The sequence below is a fragment of the Numenius arquata genome, chromosome 14, assembly GCF_964106895.1.
Source record: "Numenius arquata chromosome 14, bNumArq3.hap1.1, whole genome shotgun sequence".
Lineage (NCBI taxonomy): Eukaryota > Metazoa > Chordata > Aves > Charadriiformes > Scolopacidae > Numenius > Numenius arquata.
In genome coordinates this window covers 16,766,582-16,782,104 of record NC_133589.1, presented here as the reverse complement: position 1 = coordinate 16,782,104, position 15,523 = coordinate 16,766,582, and the positions used below count along the sequence as shown (strand labels likewise).

Here is a 15,523-nt window from a genome sequence, read left to right as displayed (position 1 = left end):
CTATTCTAAAATTTCCCGCTACTTATTAAAAGGATTTTATTTTGGATGAAGGGGCTGTCAGTTGCCTGCTTGATTTTTTCATTATGGTTTTTGCACCGAAATCAACATCCTGCTGAATCCAGTAATTGCTGTGGAGCCAATGCCTGTGCTTTCAAAGCGGAGATTTTTATTATGAAATTGAACACGCTAAGCAACGCTTACCTCTAATTCTAAAGCGTATCAATAAGCGATGTCTTTTGTGCTCGTTATCTTCACCACAGTACCTTCTTATTTCACAGTTGGATACATTTACTTGAATATTTATGCAAACTAACAAATCTGTAATGAAATCACTGGTAAGTTATTAAATCATGCTGGTTTCCCTTCAAGCATTGCAAATTACCAAAAATTAAATCATTTAAATATAGTATTATCGGTCCAGGTATCTGCTGTGGCTTTTTCTGGAAGCAGTAGTTGTTCTTTGGAACAAATAACGCATCTTCTGAGAGTGTTTTTCAGTTGTAACCAGGATGTACCTTTTGTGGCTGGACTTTTTAAAATCAAACTGAGTTATTTGACTGAAACCCGCCTTTCTGAAATGGAAATACTGAAATGGAAGGCAAACGGCGTTTAAAATCCCAGTATGTTCTCTCTCAGGTAGTCTGGTGTTTTGCCAGTATTCTCCGTGCGGTAGAGTAAATCACAGCAGTGGGGAAATGGGCCAGGGTTTATAGAGTTGTTCTGTCGATTACCTTTTTGTAGTAAAAATACCAGAGCTTGTTAAAATACCAGCATTAAGCCCCAGTCAGCTGCCAGCGTTGGCCTAAATTTGGGCACGTGGATTGCTGAATTGCAGTTTATTGCAGAAAGTCAAATAATCTTCACGTAAACCCGTGCAAATCCCATAAGCCAGCTCCGTTAGAGTGTGTTCCGTACTCCGTGTACCGGTACGTCGGAATTTGTAGCAGTCTGCTTTATTTTCTTCTTGCTTTATGCTGATACTAAGAAAAATCTACGTTTTTTTCTCCATAAAGAATGTTCCTTGTCTTGACGCATTGTAATTTCTGTTACGCGGTATTACACGGATGTGATTGTAACTTCTCCCGGGGCAACAAGTAGTTTCTTTCTATATGTAGTTAAACTTTCTGAACTGTCACTTTTTTATGAACACCAAGAATATTTTGTTGAAAACTGGACACACTGGGCGTGTACGGTAAGGATTTAGGATGGTTGCCCAGAGAAGCTGTGGCTGCCCCATCCCTGGAGGGGTTCAAGGCCAGGTTGGACGGGGCTTGGAGCAACCTGGTCTGGTGGGAGGTGTCCCTGCCCAGGGCAGGGGGGTTGGAACTCGATGATAACTTTAAGGTCCCTTCCAACCCAAACCATACCGTGATACGATGATATGGTGAAACCCTGTAGCGCTCTAGCGAGGACAGGTCGCACACAGCATTGCACTAGTCTGCTGTTTAATCATAGAATTGTCCATTAATCCCTCTAAGAAGCCTGTACTCAGCTTGTCTTTATCTTGGGTATTTAAATAAATTTTCAGCAATATACCCTGCTTCTGTGGCCCTGGGATTTTGGCCCAGCACGATTCTGCTCAGCTGATGATAACTGGGATTGTACTGGGCAGAGCCGGGCTGGGCGATGGGAGCCATTGAGCTGGGTTAGGGAGATTCATTTGGTTTTTTGTAAATGAAAAAGGTGCTGATTGGCTTTCCGAGTGGTGGGCAGGAGGCCTGGAGGCACAGATTTTGCTGAATTTGCAGCTTTTCTGGTCCTCCGGTGTCTGTTCACTGGAGCAACTCAGTGACACTTCGTGTCGGGGTACGTGCATCAGAATTCCAGCGAGGCTGGAAAATCCGAATTCTTGCCATAGATCCCTACCGAGGTGTGTTTCAAAGTCACAACTTGGTAGGAAAAATTACGCCTTGTGCTTATGTTATATATTATCAGTTTATGTGCTGATAATTCACCTGATTAACCTTCTCTTCATTTGGATTGAGAAATAATCCAGGATTTTTAAAGGCGTAAATGAAAGCCGGACATAGAGTTGCTACTGGCTCTGAGTTAGTAGGGGAGAAGGATACAGAAAATAGCGTGAGAAAGAGGGGATGGAGAGTAGCAGAGAACCTGAGGGAAAGAAGAAAAGGCCTGGGTGAGAAAAGAAAACAAAATCTGTTTTTAAACCATTTTCTTTCATAAAGCAGCAGGTCGGGGCCCTCCAGCCACTGATGCACTCTCCGCAGTAGGTATCACTTCTGTCGCAGGGCACTTATTCACCGGGGGATGTTCCTGCAAGTCCCACTTTCCAGCAGAAAGAAACTGCGGGGAATTATATGATGAGATGAGCTTCCTTTTTGCAAGTTGAAATGGGTCAGAAAAGGCTGAAGTGCTGCAGGGAGCTGGGAAGGGTTCACGTGGTGGAGCATTAAGCCATCAGCGTGGGTAGTTGGGAAAGAGAATTTTGGAGGGAGGTGGCAGATTCATTCCTGTTTATTCTTGTCTTTTCCTGCTGCTTTGTCCCAAGGGAAATGTATTTTACGTGATACATCTGAAATCTGTTACCACAAAAGGTTTAAAAGAAAAGGGAAATGTAAAATTAAAGCCCCGTGTCGTTACAGCCGTGCCCCCAGCCGGAGCAGTATCACATCTCTGTGTCCCTCTGCTGTACGTCCTGTCCCCGAAGTGGTGGTAGCTGAGTTTGCCACCCTGGGTTGTGAGCGGCTCGGCTGGCAGCTGATGCTCGGGAGATCCCAGCGAGAAGCAGAAAGTGCTAATGGGGATGGAATAGAAACGGTTTGGCGAAGTAATGGTAAGGGCTCTCTGCGGCGTCCTCAGCTCTGGCCGCTGGTGCTGTGTGACAAGAGAAGCACAAATAAAACCTGAAAGGGAGGAATTGCTGCTTTAAAAAAAAAAAAGAAAAAAAAAAACAAGGGAAAAAAAAAACCCCAAAGCACAAAATAAGAACAAGGGCATTTCAGTAGTAGCAGTAAGAGCCATCACAGGTGGGGTAGTCTCGCTCTTTAACATACATAGCACAAACCTGAATCCTTTCTTTAGGCTCCACGTGACTCTTCCCAGAGAGTTTGCCTGGGTAAGGACGGGACAAAACCTCGGTTTCCTCAATACCAGGTAAACAGAAGCGGAATTCAGGTCACACAGCAGTAAGCGATTCCTTCTCTGGCCCAAGAATAAAGTGCAGCACAAATAGAGATTGTAGCTAACGTTGCTGGAGCCCCGTAATCTCAGCAGGGTATCAAATATATCCCTCGCTGTTATATTTTGTCATTAACTTAATATTGCAATGAAAAAGATTATGGAAAAATGTCTAATATTTGTATATTGTCCAATAATTAAATATTGCAAGGATGTGTCAGTTCATTACTAATCATAATTAAAGTAGTTATTTCCATTTTCAGCTCAGACGTGTGTAATTAAATGTACCTGGGAAAGAATTGCCTATTTTCTCTAAATAATTAACAGCTATTGTTGCTCTGCTGGGTGCTGACCTGACACGGGGTCCTGTTGGGTTTGTTGTAGCCTGGCTGATACCATCAGCTCCTGCAGGCGGGCCACCACCCAGCATCAGCCCCGAGCTGTGGGACCAGCTGGTGTAGAGGGGCTCATCTCTGCCCCAGTGAGAAGAGTTGATAAGATGGTGGGAGCTGAGGATCTGGCTCATGGTTTGAATGTTTGAAAAGGGAAGTAAATAATACTGGGTTTAGTGAGCCAAGGAGCTTGCACAAGCAGATTGGCATGGACAAGGAGAGAGGGAATCATGGAATGGTTTGGGTGGGGAGGGACCTTAAAGATCACTTAGTTCCACCCTCCTGCCCTGGGCAGGGACACCTCCCACCAGAGCAGGTTGCTCCAAGCCCCGTCCAGCCTGGCCTTGAACCCCTCCAGGGATGGGGCAGCCACAGCTTCTCTGGGCAACCTGAGGGGAAAAAGCTCATGGGACAGGAGATTTAAATAAAGCAGAACCTGCTCCAGGCTTTCCACCTGCTTTGGGGCCAACTGTCCACCCACTGCTTTGCTTCAGCATGGGCTCAGAGGAGAATCAGTTTCCTTGTCTGTGTGTGTGAACCTCAAGGTATGACTTGCACAGCTGAGATGGAGAGCAGTCTGCTCTCTTCTTTGCAGGCTCTTTTAAATATCTGAAGACTTTTGTCATCCTTTCAAACATCTGAAGGGTAATTTAATCTAAGTTCTTTAGATTTGTTCCAATCTGATGACTGGGAATAAGGGACTAAATAGGCTTTAGTTTGGGTAGGAAGAAGAAAACAAAGGCAGATCATGAAAATATATGAAGTTCCTGCATCTTTGGAAGCTTTCCTGTCTCCCCAGCCATCCTGGGTTTGGCTGTAACTGGTTTGTTTGGGGATGTCTCACTGTGCTTTTCTAATCTATGATGCGCAAAGAGCTTTAGGAGACAATTTTTGATATTGCTTATGTCAGGGTAAAAGATTAGGGGATGTATTTTTAAGCCCACACTGTCCAAATGCTTTAAAATATTTTTATCTTTAAATCAATTGCTGAAATGGCACCTTGTGACTGTACGTACGCTTCACACCTGGAGACTGTATTCAGAACAGCGCCTTTATGGTATAATCTGAGGATTGTCCCAGGACAATTGGTGATATTGTATGCTTTGGCACTTCTGTGCAGAAGGACATCTTCCTTAGGAGGTGGACGTTGGCTGTTTCCCTGAGCTCATCAGTAGAGCCAACGCTCTATCTGCGACTGTATTTTTAATTAATCTTGGACTTAACAAAGGTAGAGACCGCTAGCACCTCTTGCGTCCTACTGCTCTTCTGAGTTGTGGATTGGTTTGAGTGATATTTATCAACTGTTCTTTTTTTAACCAGATAATGATGATTCCGACGTAGAGATTCAAGAAGATGAAGGATCTGATAGCGAAGTGGAAGACGGGCAGATCACGAAGCAGCGCGCCATCCCGGAAACACTTCTGCAAGGTACCTTAACCTTTCCTTAGCTGCCTTTGTTCAGAAGGACGTGCTGGAATTATCTGGGTAACCTTAAATGTAAGAAGACCCTGTTATCGTTCAAGGACATTGGCACTGCTGAGATCTTGAGAGCTGTAAGGGGATAGTGTCTTGGGAGCAAATTAAGGATTATTTACTAAAAAAGTACCACGTGAGGAAAAGGAGCCTGGAACTTCTCTCTTATGAGGAAAGGTTGAGGGACTTGGGCCTTTTTAGTCTGGAGAAGAGCAGACTGAGGGGGGATCTGACCAACGCCTATAAATACTGAAAGGGTGGGTGTCAGGAGGATGGGATCAGTCTTTTTTCAGTGGTGCCCAGTGACAGGACAAGAGGGAACGGGCACAAACTTGAACATGGGAAGTTCCATCTAAACATGAGGAGGAACTTCTTTCCTGTGAGGGTGGCAGAGCCCTGGAAGAGGCTGCCCAGAGAGGTGATGGAGTCTCCTTCTCTGAAGACATTCAAACCCCACCTGGACACGTTCCTGTTTAACCTGCTCTAGGTGGACCTGCTCTGGCAGGGGGTTGGACTGGATGATCTCCAGAGGTCCCTTCCAACCCCATATCATTCTGTGATTCTGTGAAAAACCTTCCTTGGATATTACCTTGCAGATTCTGAAGAAGCTTTATGCAAAACCTTAGAAAAGTAATGGTATTATTGCAAAGCGTTTATTTCCCTTTAGCTGTTGACAGTGGTTCAAGTAGGGTCTTCTTCAAGTAGGGTCAAGTAGAGAGGCGGGGGTTGGCCTCTTCTCCCAAGGGAATAACGACAGGACCAGAGGAAATGGTCTGAAGTTGCGGCAGGGGAGGTTTAGATTAGATATTAGGAAGAATTACTTTACTGAGAGAGTGGTCAAGCACTGGAACAGCCTGCCCAGGGAGGTGGTGGAGTCACCATCCCTGGAGGTATTTAAGAAACGTGTAGACGTGGCTCTTCAGGGCATGCTCTAGTACCCGGGATTGTTGGTTTGTGGTGGGGTGTTGTGTGTGGGGTTTAGTTGATGGATGCTGCTTGCTTTTTTTTTTTTTTTTTTTTTTTTTTTTTTTTTGGGGGGGGGTGTTGTTGTTTGTTTGGTTTTGTGTTGTGTTTTTTTGTTTGTTTGTGTGTTTTTTTGTTTTGTTTTTTTTTGTTTTTTTTTTTTTTGTTTTTTTTTTTGTTTTTTTTTTTTTTAATGTGGTTGGACTCGATGATCTCAAAGGTCCCTTCCAACCACTAAGATTCTGTGATTCTGTGATTCTCCAAAAGGAGACCTTTAGCAGGTCCCTAAAGCCACCTGCTCTGGCACAGTCATGGGTGCAACACACCTGACATTTCTTTCTGGGAAAGTCGTCTGGCTTCTGCTGCTTTTTATGTGGAGTGGAACTGCGGTCTCTGGCTGCTGATTCCACTAGGGCCCTGGTCAGAAGCAACTCTGAGAAGTTACTGTCTGAGGGGCTGTGTTTCATGTAGGTGGGGAAAAGAAATGTTCTGCTTAGTCTATAGTCAAACAAAACGAAACCAGAAAATCAGGTTAGTTCTCCTTGGCGTTCCTGTTAACAGTGAGTGATTCTGACCATCAGCAAAAGCCTCTCCGCGATCCGGATGAAGTGCCTGTGTGGGTAATTTCATGTGCCACTACTTCTGCTGGAACCTCTTACTTAGATAAACTGCAAATTTGTGGGGTTTTCTGAGTTGAATTCTGAATTCCCCTCTCTGACTGAGACCAGAGCAAGAAGCTGAAGTTCACAAGTCAATATAATGCAATTCTTTTTCTCCTCAATTCTGTTGTTTTTCATAAAACTTGAAAATTCTTGAAAAGTGCTAGAAATGTTAATACTCAGTAAGGGTTTTTCTGTCGCAGTTTCTCAAGGAAAGGTTTGTATGCAGTTTTGGGAGCTTTGGAGGTGACTGTAACTGTGATCCTTCATCTCAGAGCATCATAACCTGGGCTGCAGTCAGAGTCAGCTCTTAATATCAGTTTTAGGAATGAAAAGCTTTATTGTAAGAGTTGTAGATTTTGTTGCAAGTACAATTTTTTTTCTGGGAAGAGCTTTGTTCTTATTAATTACACTTACTGGCAACTCGGCATTAGCTTGTTAGACTTAAAGCAAGCAGTTCAGAGCCCTGAGCTGCTTTCTCTGCCGTGCTGTTCAGGTTGCTTTCTCTGCTTTTGTAGGTCTCTTTGTAGTCTTTAGTAAACTACTTCTGGCAGATAATTATCCTCTGAGTTTCGCATACTCTCATGCTGTTTGCCGACTACAGGCTTTACTTTCCAGGCTTTACTCTCCTTATCTCTGTTTAAGGTGGGAGCCTCCCTTAGCTCTCCATCCTCTTTTTGCCTCTCCCCTGCTGTGAACTACTGAAGCAGCTCCAGGTATGTTAAGTGGCTCCTGAGATGCCTTCTCTACAGTTTCTCTGGAAGGAGTGAGGTTGTATTCCTTCATTCTGACTCACACACTGCAGTCCTACGGTGCTCCAGTGCAGTCTCTGCTGGCAGAGATGGGTACAAACATTGTTAGACTCTTCAGGGAAGGATTCTTGGCTCACTTTTCTGCTTTGCCAAGGTTACTCGTCATCATCTTGGGCAAGTCGCCCAGTTGCTGTAGCTGGAGCTACACCGTGAGATTAACAGTGGACTCTCTGTCCCTACCGCTGGCTTTGGTTCAAAATATCTATGCTTTTTGTTTAGGAAAACTCAACCTTGGTATATCTCTGCTTCTGGTGTTAGAGTTAGCTTGCCTAGTCCGTCCAGAACATACAAACAAAAGCTTGGACTGTATCATGACACCAGTCAGGCCAAAGCTTCCCGTCAGGAGCTCCAACCTGATCCAGAGAGCATCCTTACATTCCAGCCTCGAGAACAGACTCAAATCTGCACCTCTCCGTCTGTGTACACGGGCCCCTTTGGTCTGGGTCCCCCATCAATAGAGAGGTTGTATGTTTGACTGCATGACCCTCACCAACTGAAGTGCTGGAGACATGTCAAGACTCAAGATTAATGTCAGCTTCTCTAGAAAATCAGGCCTGAACATTCACTGGCCGTTTGTCATTAAATGCACCAAGAATCTGTACGTGTTATTCAGCAGGGGTAGTTTGCATTTAAAATGTACTTAATTATTAAGGGAGCATGACAAGAACATTATTTCTATTAATTCCTGCTTTTTTCCTTGACTCAATTCAAGAGATTTCAATCATTTTCTTTTGAAGCATTGTGTGGTGCTTCTGACCCATATTTGCTCTCAAACTAAGGAGAACTGGGCTGCTGTGATCAGTTCCTGGGGTGGCTGTGATTCAATTTTTACATCTCTAATTTCCAGGTTATTAGTATTGTAAGAGAAGACTTCCTCCCTCTGCCTGTAATAGGGGGGCAGGTATTCCGGTGTGTTTTGCTACTATAGAGGCAAGATTCTCGGGGAGAGATAATCTCTCTTATTAGGCCACTTGGTATAATTGAGGAAAAATCAACACACTTTCACCCTCAAGAGTCCTTTCATCAGGTTTGTCTGGATGCAGCAAAATTCAACCTAAACGCAGCTTTGACAAAATTGCTCCTGGTTTTATTCTTGTAGCCAATTAAAAGACTTGAAGGAATAGGAGTTCGTCTCCCACGGAGCAGAAAAGAGTGTTAGCCGGGGGAGACGTGTCGGGCAGCTGGTGGTACAGAGAGAAAATCAAACCCTCATTCCCCGTGTACAACAAGGAAGAGGCAGGAGCAGGTGAAGGAGGAACCTGTAACGCTCTACGGAGCTTTTATCTCCTTTGAGTTCATCAGTTTTGGTTCGGCAGCACAGCAAACCCAGTTTTAGGAAACCTGGACAAGGAGGGAGCAGGAATTTGGGGCAGGGAGGTGAATAAATGGCCAGGAAGGCAGTCACCAAACTGACGGATGCTGGGTTACTGGGTTTGTGAAACTACAGCCTGGTTTGTTATCACAATGTCACAATTGCAGGCAAGTCTCCTCCTTGATGGGGCTTATTATAATAAATCCATATGTCACTAATCATTTGCTTTCGTAAGTAAGATTTATCATTGATTTATCATCTGTAACTTTTAATTTGAACGTTGTCAATGTGAATAAAAATTCACATCCTCTTTTATTCTGTCTGGCAATAGATAAATGAGGTTGTTACACAAATAAAACAGATGCAGGGACCTCCCTGAGGTCAAACCGTGAGCTATGATGGAGTTTGGCATAAGACTGTTTTGTCAGAGAACCAAAGAAAAAGAAATTCTTGCCACGTTGAAGGTCTTAACTGTCTGCAGTGTGGAGAAACCTCTTGCCTGAAGCAGGCCATAAACCAGTAGTCTGCAGCAGGATGGTTGTTCCTGTGCAGATGGGGTGGGCATCAGGGTGAAGAAGGCAAAGCCTCATCCTAGGAACGTAGAAGCTGCTGTGCCAGGTCAGGCATGAGGTCTCTCCAGCCTGGTCTTGAGAGAATGCCTGTGAAAGAGTGTAGGACCTTCCCCCAGGCTCCCTCCTACTCTCGGACAGCTTCATCCCTCATCAGGATGTGGTTTCCACAAATTTAATCTAACCCTTAGTAGATGCAGGGTTTTTTTCTAGGAACCTTTCCAGTTTCTTCTTGAACTAAAGTGGGTTTTTTTCATCCGCGCCATCGAAAGTGGCAGATTTTGAAGCGATGTTGTGTTTACCTGTGCAAATCCATCTTTCCAGTCTCATTCAGTCTAGAGTTCTGAAACGTATTTTGGAATCGTGAGCAAATTCAGGATCTCTGCTCCTGCCAGTGATAGCCCTGGCTGATGCGGAGGGCCATGGCAGATGGGCACACACTGTGCTCGCAACAAGGTAGGCAGTGGGAATGCTATGGAATGAAGAGGAAATGATTGGCACTTGCAGAACTGTGCCTGTCTATAGTAAATCAGCCTCTGTTCCACACTGCCAGGGTCTTTCCGCTCCCATAAACCGATTATCCAAATGCTTTAGCTCTGATATTTTCTTCTGGAACATTGGTGTTAAGGAACATTTTTGTCCTGTTGGGACCACGGAGACCATTTCACTACCGAGACAATAACAACTTCAGTGCCATTTGCTCTTTATTGGAAGAAGACGGCTTTCTGAAACTCAGGATGTTTTTCAGCGGACAATCAGCCCAAAGTCCAACAGCGAGAGAGCAGCTCTCTTGGAGCCTCTTACCTTTGCAGAACAGCCCCTGAGGATCAACGTGGAAATGATGTGCTGGCAACCAGGTTAGCGAGAGGACTTTGCCTGTGAAAACCCGCCCTGCTTAACGCAGCAAGAAGAAATATGTCTACGGATGCAGCAGATGAGAATAAAAGGGTTTTATTAAGAAAGCAAAGCGTTCCTCATTGGAAGAAGCGGAACTAAATATGCAACAATCAAACCGAAGATGAGTTCAGGGGCAGACAGAGAGGATGGTCCCGTGTCTCTGTGGACAAGGGCTGGCTCGTGCCGTGCTGTGGCATCCCCAGTCCTGTACAGAGGCAGTGCAGGCTCAGAAGCAGGTACCCAAAGCATCCTGATGGTGCCGCTGGGGCGGATACTCGGTGCTTTGAGACCACGGTGATGTTTAGCCTCTCTGTCTCAGTTTTTCTTTGAAGCTTGAGCTTGTGATTGTTAAGTAGGAGCTGGTCAGCAGATGTGGGGAGAGGGCCAAAGGTACTTTGTGTGCTGGGGGAAAGGTTGCGGAGACTGAATTACTCCTCATTTTTTCAGTCCTGTAGAGAGAATTGGAGATTTGACATAGTAGCAAGAAATCTTCTCAGGTGAGCCTGCACAGCCCTGTTTCCAAATCCCTCCATGCAGCCTGCGAGCTGAAGAGGAAGAAGGACCTGTTCTCGGTGGAAATGGTCAGACTCCGCATGTGGAAATTCTCTCTTCAGCTTGTGACCGTGTTTGGATTTCTGCTACGGAATTTCTAGAGTGTTTTTCTTCCCTCTAACCTCCCCCGGGTGCATAGAACCCACAGGTGTGTTATCAATGGGAAGGGGAGAGGAGGGATTCAATTAGGAATGTGCAGCAGCTGCCTGCTCCTTGTTGGATGTCTTGTTCACATTGGGTTCCTGTGGCTGTCACCTGCCCAATTTTAAAAAGCACATGTTAAATAACTAGCCTATTTCTTCCCTGCTTTTTGTTTCCTAAAGGAAATTACATCTCTCGACTCCAAGCCCAAGAAACATATGCAAGTGCGTTTGTCTTTACAAATACAAGTTGGTATCAAATCTGCAGTTTTTCCTCAAAATGTTACATTCTTCTCTGTTGTGGAAATCAGCCCTCATAAGAAAAACATGCTGAAGCCCACTGCGGTTGTCTGGGCGTGATTCAAACGTGGTGTGACCCCATCCCTGATCTCTCAGCTTTGTCCGCAGGGACAGCTGGCCTCTTACTGGCACGTGGCTTAGTGCAGGATACGGGCTCCTGCTTTACTCTTCCCAGGTCATTCCCCCCAGTCAGCATGTTCAGAAACCCTTAAAAAACAGTGATCAGGGTCCCTCTGCTGCAGTCGCAGTACCTGGAATTTGTGTTTTTGGAAAAAAAACAGCAGAAAATGTCTTGTTCAGAGTCATGCCAGGCTCGATGACTAAAAAGTGCCCCTGGGGAGGATTTGCCAAGGATGTTGCACGTGCAAACCGCAGCCGCAGACTCAAGAAACTATCAATGTCCTCCTGATGCCCCAGCAGTTCCAGCATGGCAAGGCCTGAGTCTCAGAAATACCAGGAATCCAGTTCTCAGTGGGGTTTGCAGGTGCTTGGCGTCTCATGCTTTCAGAGCCCAAAATAGGTTTTCTGATGCCTGTGCAGACGGGAGAGCTACAGACCCGATGTGGCGTCAAGCGGGCAGAGGTGAGTCAGATACAAACAGCAGCTTTGGCACAGGCTCTGCTGGGCTCTGAACCCTCCTGCCCGTGGGGGGTTTGTGATTATGGTTTGTAACCCCAGAGCTCCTCTGAAAATCCCCCCTCTGATTTCTTGGCAGTGAGCAATCTTCAAAATCTCTTCTCACCTGGCCAGGCTGCTCCCTTCCTCGTAGTTCTTCATGAGCCCTGGTGTTTGCAGGCATCTCGTTGCATGTGTCTGCCTTGGTTCAAAGTCTCTGAAAGCGAGGAGATGAGTGGAAATTTGGATTTCACACGCATCGTGGTAGCGGCAGAGGGAGAAGGCATAAAGAATGGGTCTGGTGGGAAGGTATGTGGCTGTGCATTAGCAGGGTTCAAGTTCTCCAGCTGTTTGGTAATGTCAAGGGGAAGAATTTCACAAATGCACCTGCTCTCAGAGCACATCGCAGGACTCTGCCAAACAGCTATTGCTCCCCAGGAACTTTTAAAAATAAATTCCTTCCTTGTGAGCTTCACAGAATGCAATTTTATGCCAACTGGGGCTCTGTACACACCATACACGGTGGGTCCTTGTGACTGTGCTCCCGGAGCGAATATACTTTTCTAGTAAAGGAAACCTAGTCCTAATTGTAAACCTTATAAAAGCATTTTGGAGAGTCAGCTAAGCCTCCTCTTCTTTGCCTCTTCAGGCCAAGCAGGAGGGAAAAACCAGTGAACACTGTGTTTGAGCCACTGGGTATCACTGCTACTACTCGGGGGAAACTAACCTGGGGAGGGAGAAAGCTGATAGAGCTGCTCTTCTCATTTTCCTGTAGTTCTGTGTGGATCTCGGCAGATTCCCATCCCCCAGATGGGAGTCTGCAAAGTCTTTTGTCTCCTGATACAGCAGCTGCTGGACAATACTACCAGGCTCCTGCGGCTGGGAAAGGGGGTGATCAAATGTGTTTGGAAACACCAAAAAGGGGCTGTGGTTGGAATTCACAGAAATTAATTTGTCTTAACTTGAAATAGAGCTTCCTCCCACCATCTCGGCATCTGCGTCCAACAGAGCTGGCTTTGGCTGTATGTTTTGTGTCAGCAAAGTCCAGCCCTCGCTGGGAGGAGGGAGGTATTTCCATATGCTTTCAGCCCGTATGATGGCCATTGCGACGCTGGACCTAGCGGAGAAGGAGGAGAGGCTGTGGGTCTGAAATGCTGGGTTTGAGACAGGCGACTCACTTCCGAGCGAATTTCCGTTTCGTGGAGGGTGTAAGAAATAAATAGAAACATGCTCCTCCTGGGCAGCAGCACAGGGTTGACATATACCCACTGCTGGGCGAGAAAATGTAAATCGTTCTCGTCCTGTGGATCCATTGTAGGCAGCTGCACGGGCGAGCGCGATGGCAAGCTTCGCACAGAGGAAAAATGGCAAACGCTCACAGGCTTAAAATCATGGATGCACGTTCGCTTCAGATGGTTGCTGGCTCAGCGGCTTAAACCGTGGCGATGCGCGGAGATTAGATTTGAATCCAAAGGTGCAGTGAATTACGGTCTGTTCATTACTAGCATTTTACCTAATTATCCCTTTGTACAGCCTGTCCCGGCTGAATTCACATTATCTGTAAGTAAACATAACAAGCTCTCACCCACTTGGAAGCTGCGTGACCTTCGGTGGCCAGAGTGGTGCTGCACTAATGCCCACTTAAATTGGACCCAGGAAATTTCGAGTGGCAAACACCCCAGCTCTCCCTGTCCTGGGCAGGTGACAACTCTGTTTCCTGCCACCCCCCCAGTGCACGGGGAAATGCCCCGCCACCATCTGCCACTCCTCTGGCTCCCACACACGGAAGCGTGGGGGTTTGCGATCTGAAAGTTAAAATAATGTTCTTGCCTTTGTCACGGAAGCTCTTTTACCGATGTGGAAAATGTGCTTTCCCTCTTGCTTGGTCTCCAGCATAGTGCACAACCCTCTGCGCCCTGGGTTGTCTCCTGTGAGTGTCCCCCAGGACCTAACGCTGCTGATCCCACAGTCGCTCGTTCAACGAGGTGCTCCTGGCTTAAACCCATGCAGGGGTCAAAGTCCAGGCAGTACCTGATTCTCCAAATGTAAGCAATTAGATGCTCACAAGATGTCCCTGCTGGCAGAAGAGCAGCATCCAGCATCCTGCAGACCTTCTGTTAGCATTCTCTAAGCTCTTCCCTTGGCGTCTTTGAACTGTCCTATTTCATCAGCTCTCCTTGTGTGATATTCTGATTCTCTTTTACATTCGGGTTCTCTCTCAGCTTTGTCTTATCGGTAGATTTTAGGAGCTCCCTGCTGCTTTCTCCTTTGAGGTAGTAATTCCCAATCTAACTCCTTATACTGAGCCTTCTACGTAGCAAAATTGCAGTGAAAATCTTGGAGCCACCTGTAGCTGGGCAAAAATGTCGTTCTGTGGTCGTCTAATGATGTCAGTTGTAATCATCTACAAATTTACTTAGTTTAGTCTCACATGTACTAGAGCAAACGTCTGTAAAGCTTGAAGAGAGGTCCTCTGTCCAGGAATCCTCTTACAATTCCATCTCCACTGCCTGTGTTATCAGCAACCAGGTGGATAGAGGACACTGCTTTTATTTAAAGACATAATATCCTTTAAATCATCTGCCTTGACACAGCAAGGGTGTTTTGATGACTTCTGGTTGAGTTAGCCAGCTTTTCGCTACAATTAACCCAAATCAGCCGGCAAAGGAGACAAAAGGGACCTGTCGTCTTTTGTACTGTGGGAGGTACAAAAGAGGTTTGAAGGGATATATTTTAAAGTTGCTTTGTTTTCATGCTAAAAAAAATGCATGGATTTTGTCTAGATGGGAAAAATCCATATTTGGCATAGAGAAAACTAGTCCTGACAGGAGATAAACACATGGTGAAGTGTGATGGTCACAGCAGGGCTGTTAAATAGGCATCCAGTTGGCGCTGAGTGACTTCTGGTGGCTGCAGAAAGCAGGGCTGAGTCACCCCATCAGCCCACACATGGAATTTCCCCAGTCACAACTCTGTTATACCCATTCCCAACACCTTCTGGGTTCTCCTCTAGCAAAGGAGACCAACCCAAAGTAACAAAGCAAGGTGCAAGTGTGTTCTCCCTTTTCAATGAACTCCCTACAACCCTGAGGTCTCCATCTCCATCTTCAGACTTCCACATCCAACTCTCAACAAGGAATTCTTGAGTTTGCCTTGGCGCTGCCTAGGCCCTACTGCAATATCATAGAATGATTTGGGTTGGAAGGGTCCTTGGGTCCAACGCCCAAGATTGGAAAGGATCTGAGCACAGTGGGCTCTCTAAAGGATGGAAGGCTTTACCACATGGAAAAGTCAGGCTTTTGGTCCCTGGGCACCAAAGCAGAGGAAGGCATGTGCCAGTTCACAGAATTGTTTAGGTTGGAAGGGACCTCTTGAGATCATCCAGTCCAGCTCCTCTGCTCAAACAGGATCAGCTAAAGCAGGTTACCCAGGATCATATCCAGTTGGGTTTTTAATATCTCCGTGGATATTAAAATCCGTTGTGGATTATACTCCACAACTTCTTTTGGCAAACTTGCTCCAGTGTTTGACCACCCTCAGAGTAAGAAATAAAAATGGTTTCTTGTGTTCAGATAGAATTTCCTGTTTCTTAGTGTGTAATTGCCTCTTGTCCTGTCAGAACTGTCATACCAGCATAAGGCAGCTCTGGAAATACCATCCTGATTGGACTTGCTGTCAGCCTTAGCCTCTTCTACCTTCTT

At 45.8% G+C, this 15,523-nt stretch overlaps 1 protein-coding gene across 2 annotated transcripts in view; it reads left to right on the top strand.

Annotated features, from left to right (window-relative positions):
- Window positions 1–15,523, top strand: part of CLUAP1 (clusterin associated protein 1) — a 79,244-nt gene that overhangs the window by 59,354 nt on the left and 4,367 nt on the right. For both annotated transcript variants that reach the window (XM_074158554.1, XM_074158553.1), the window contains exon 10: window positions 4,851–4,958. In XM_074158554.1, coding sequence (XP_074014655.1) covers window positions 4,851–4,958 — 108 coding nt within the window. The remainder of the gene's footprint in view (window positions 1–4,850; window positions 4,959–15,523) is intronic.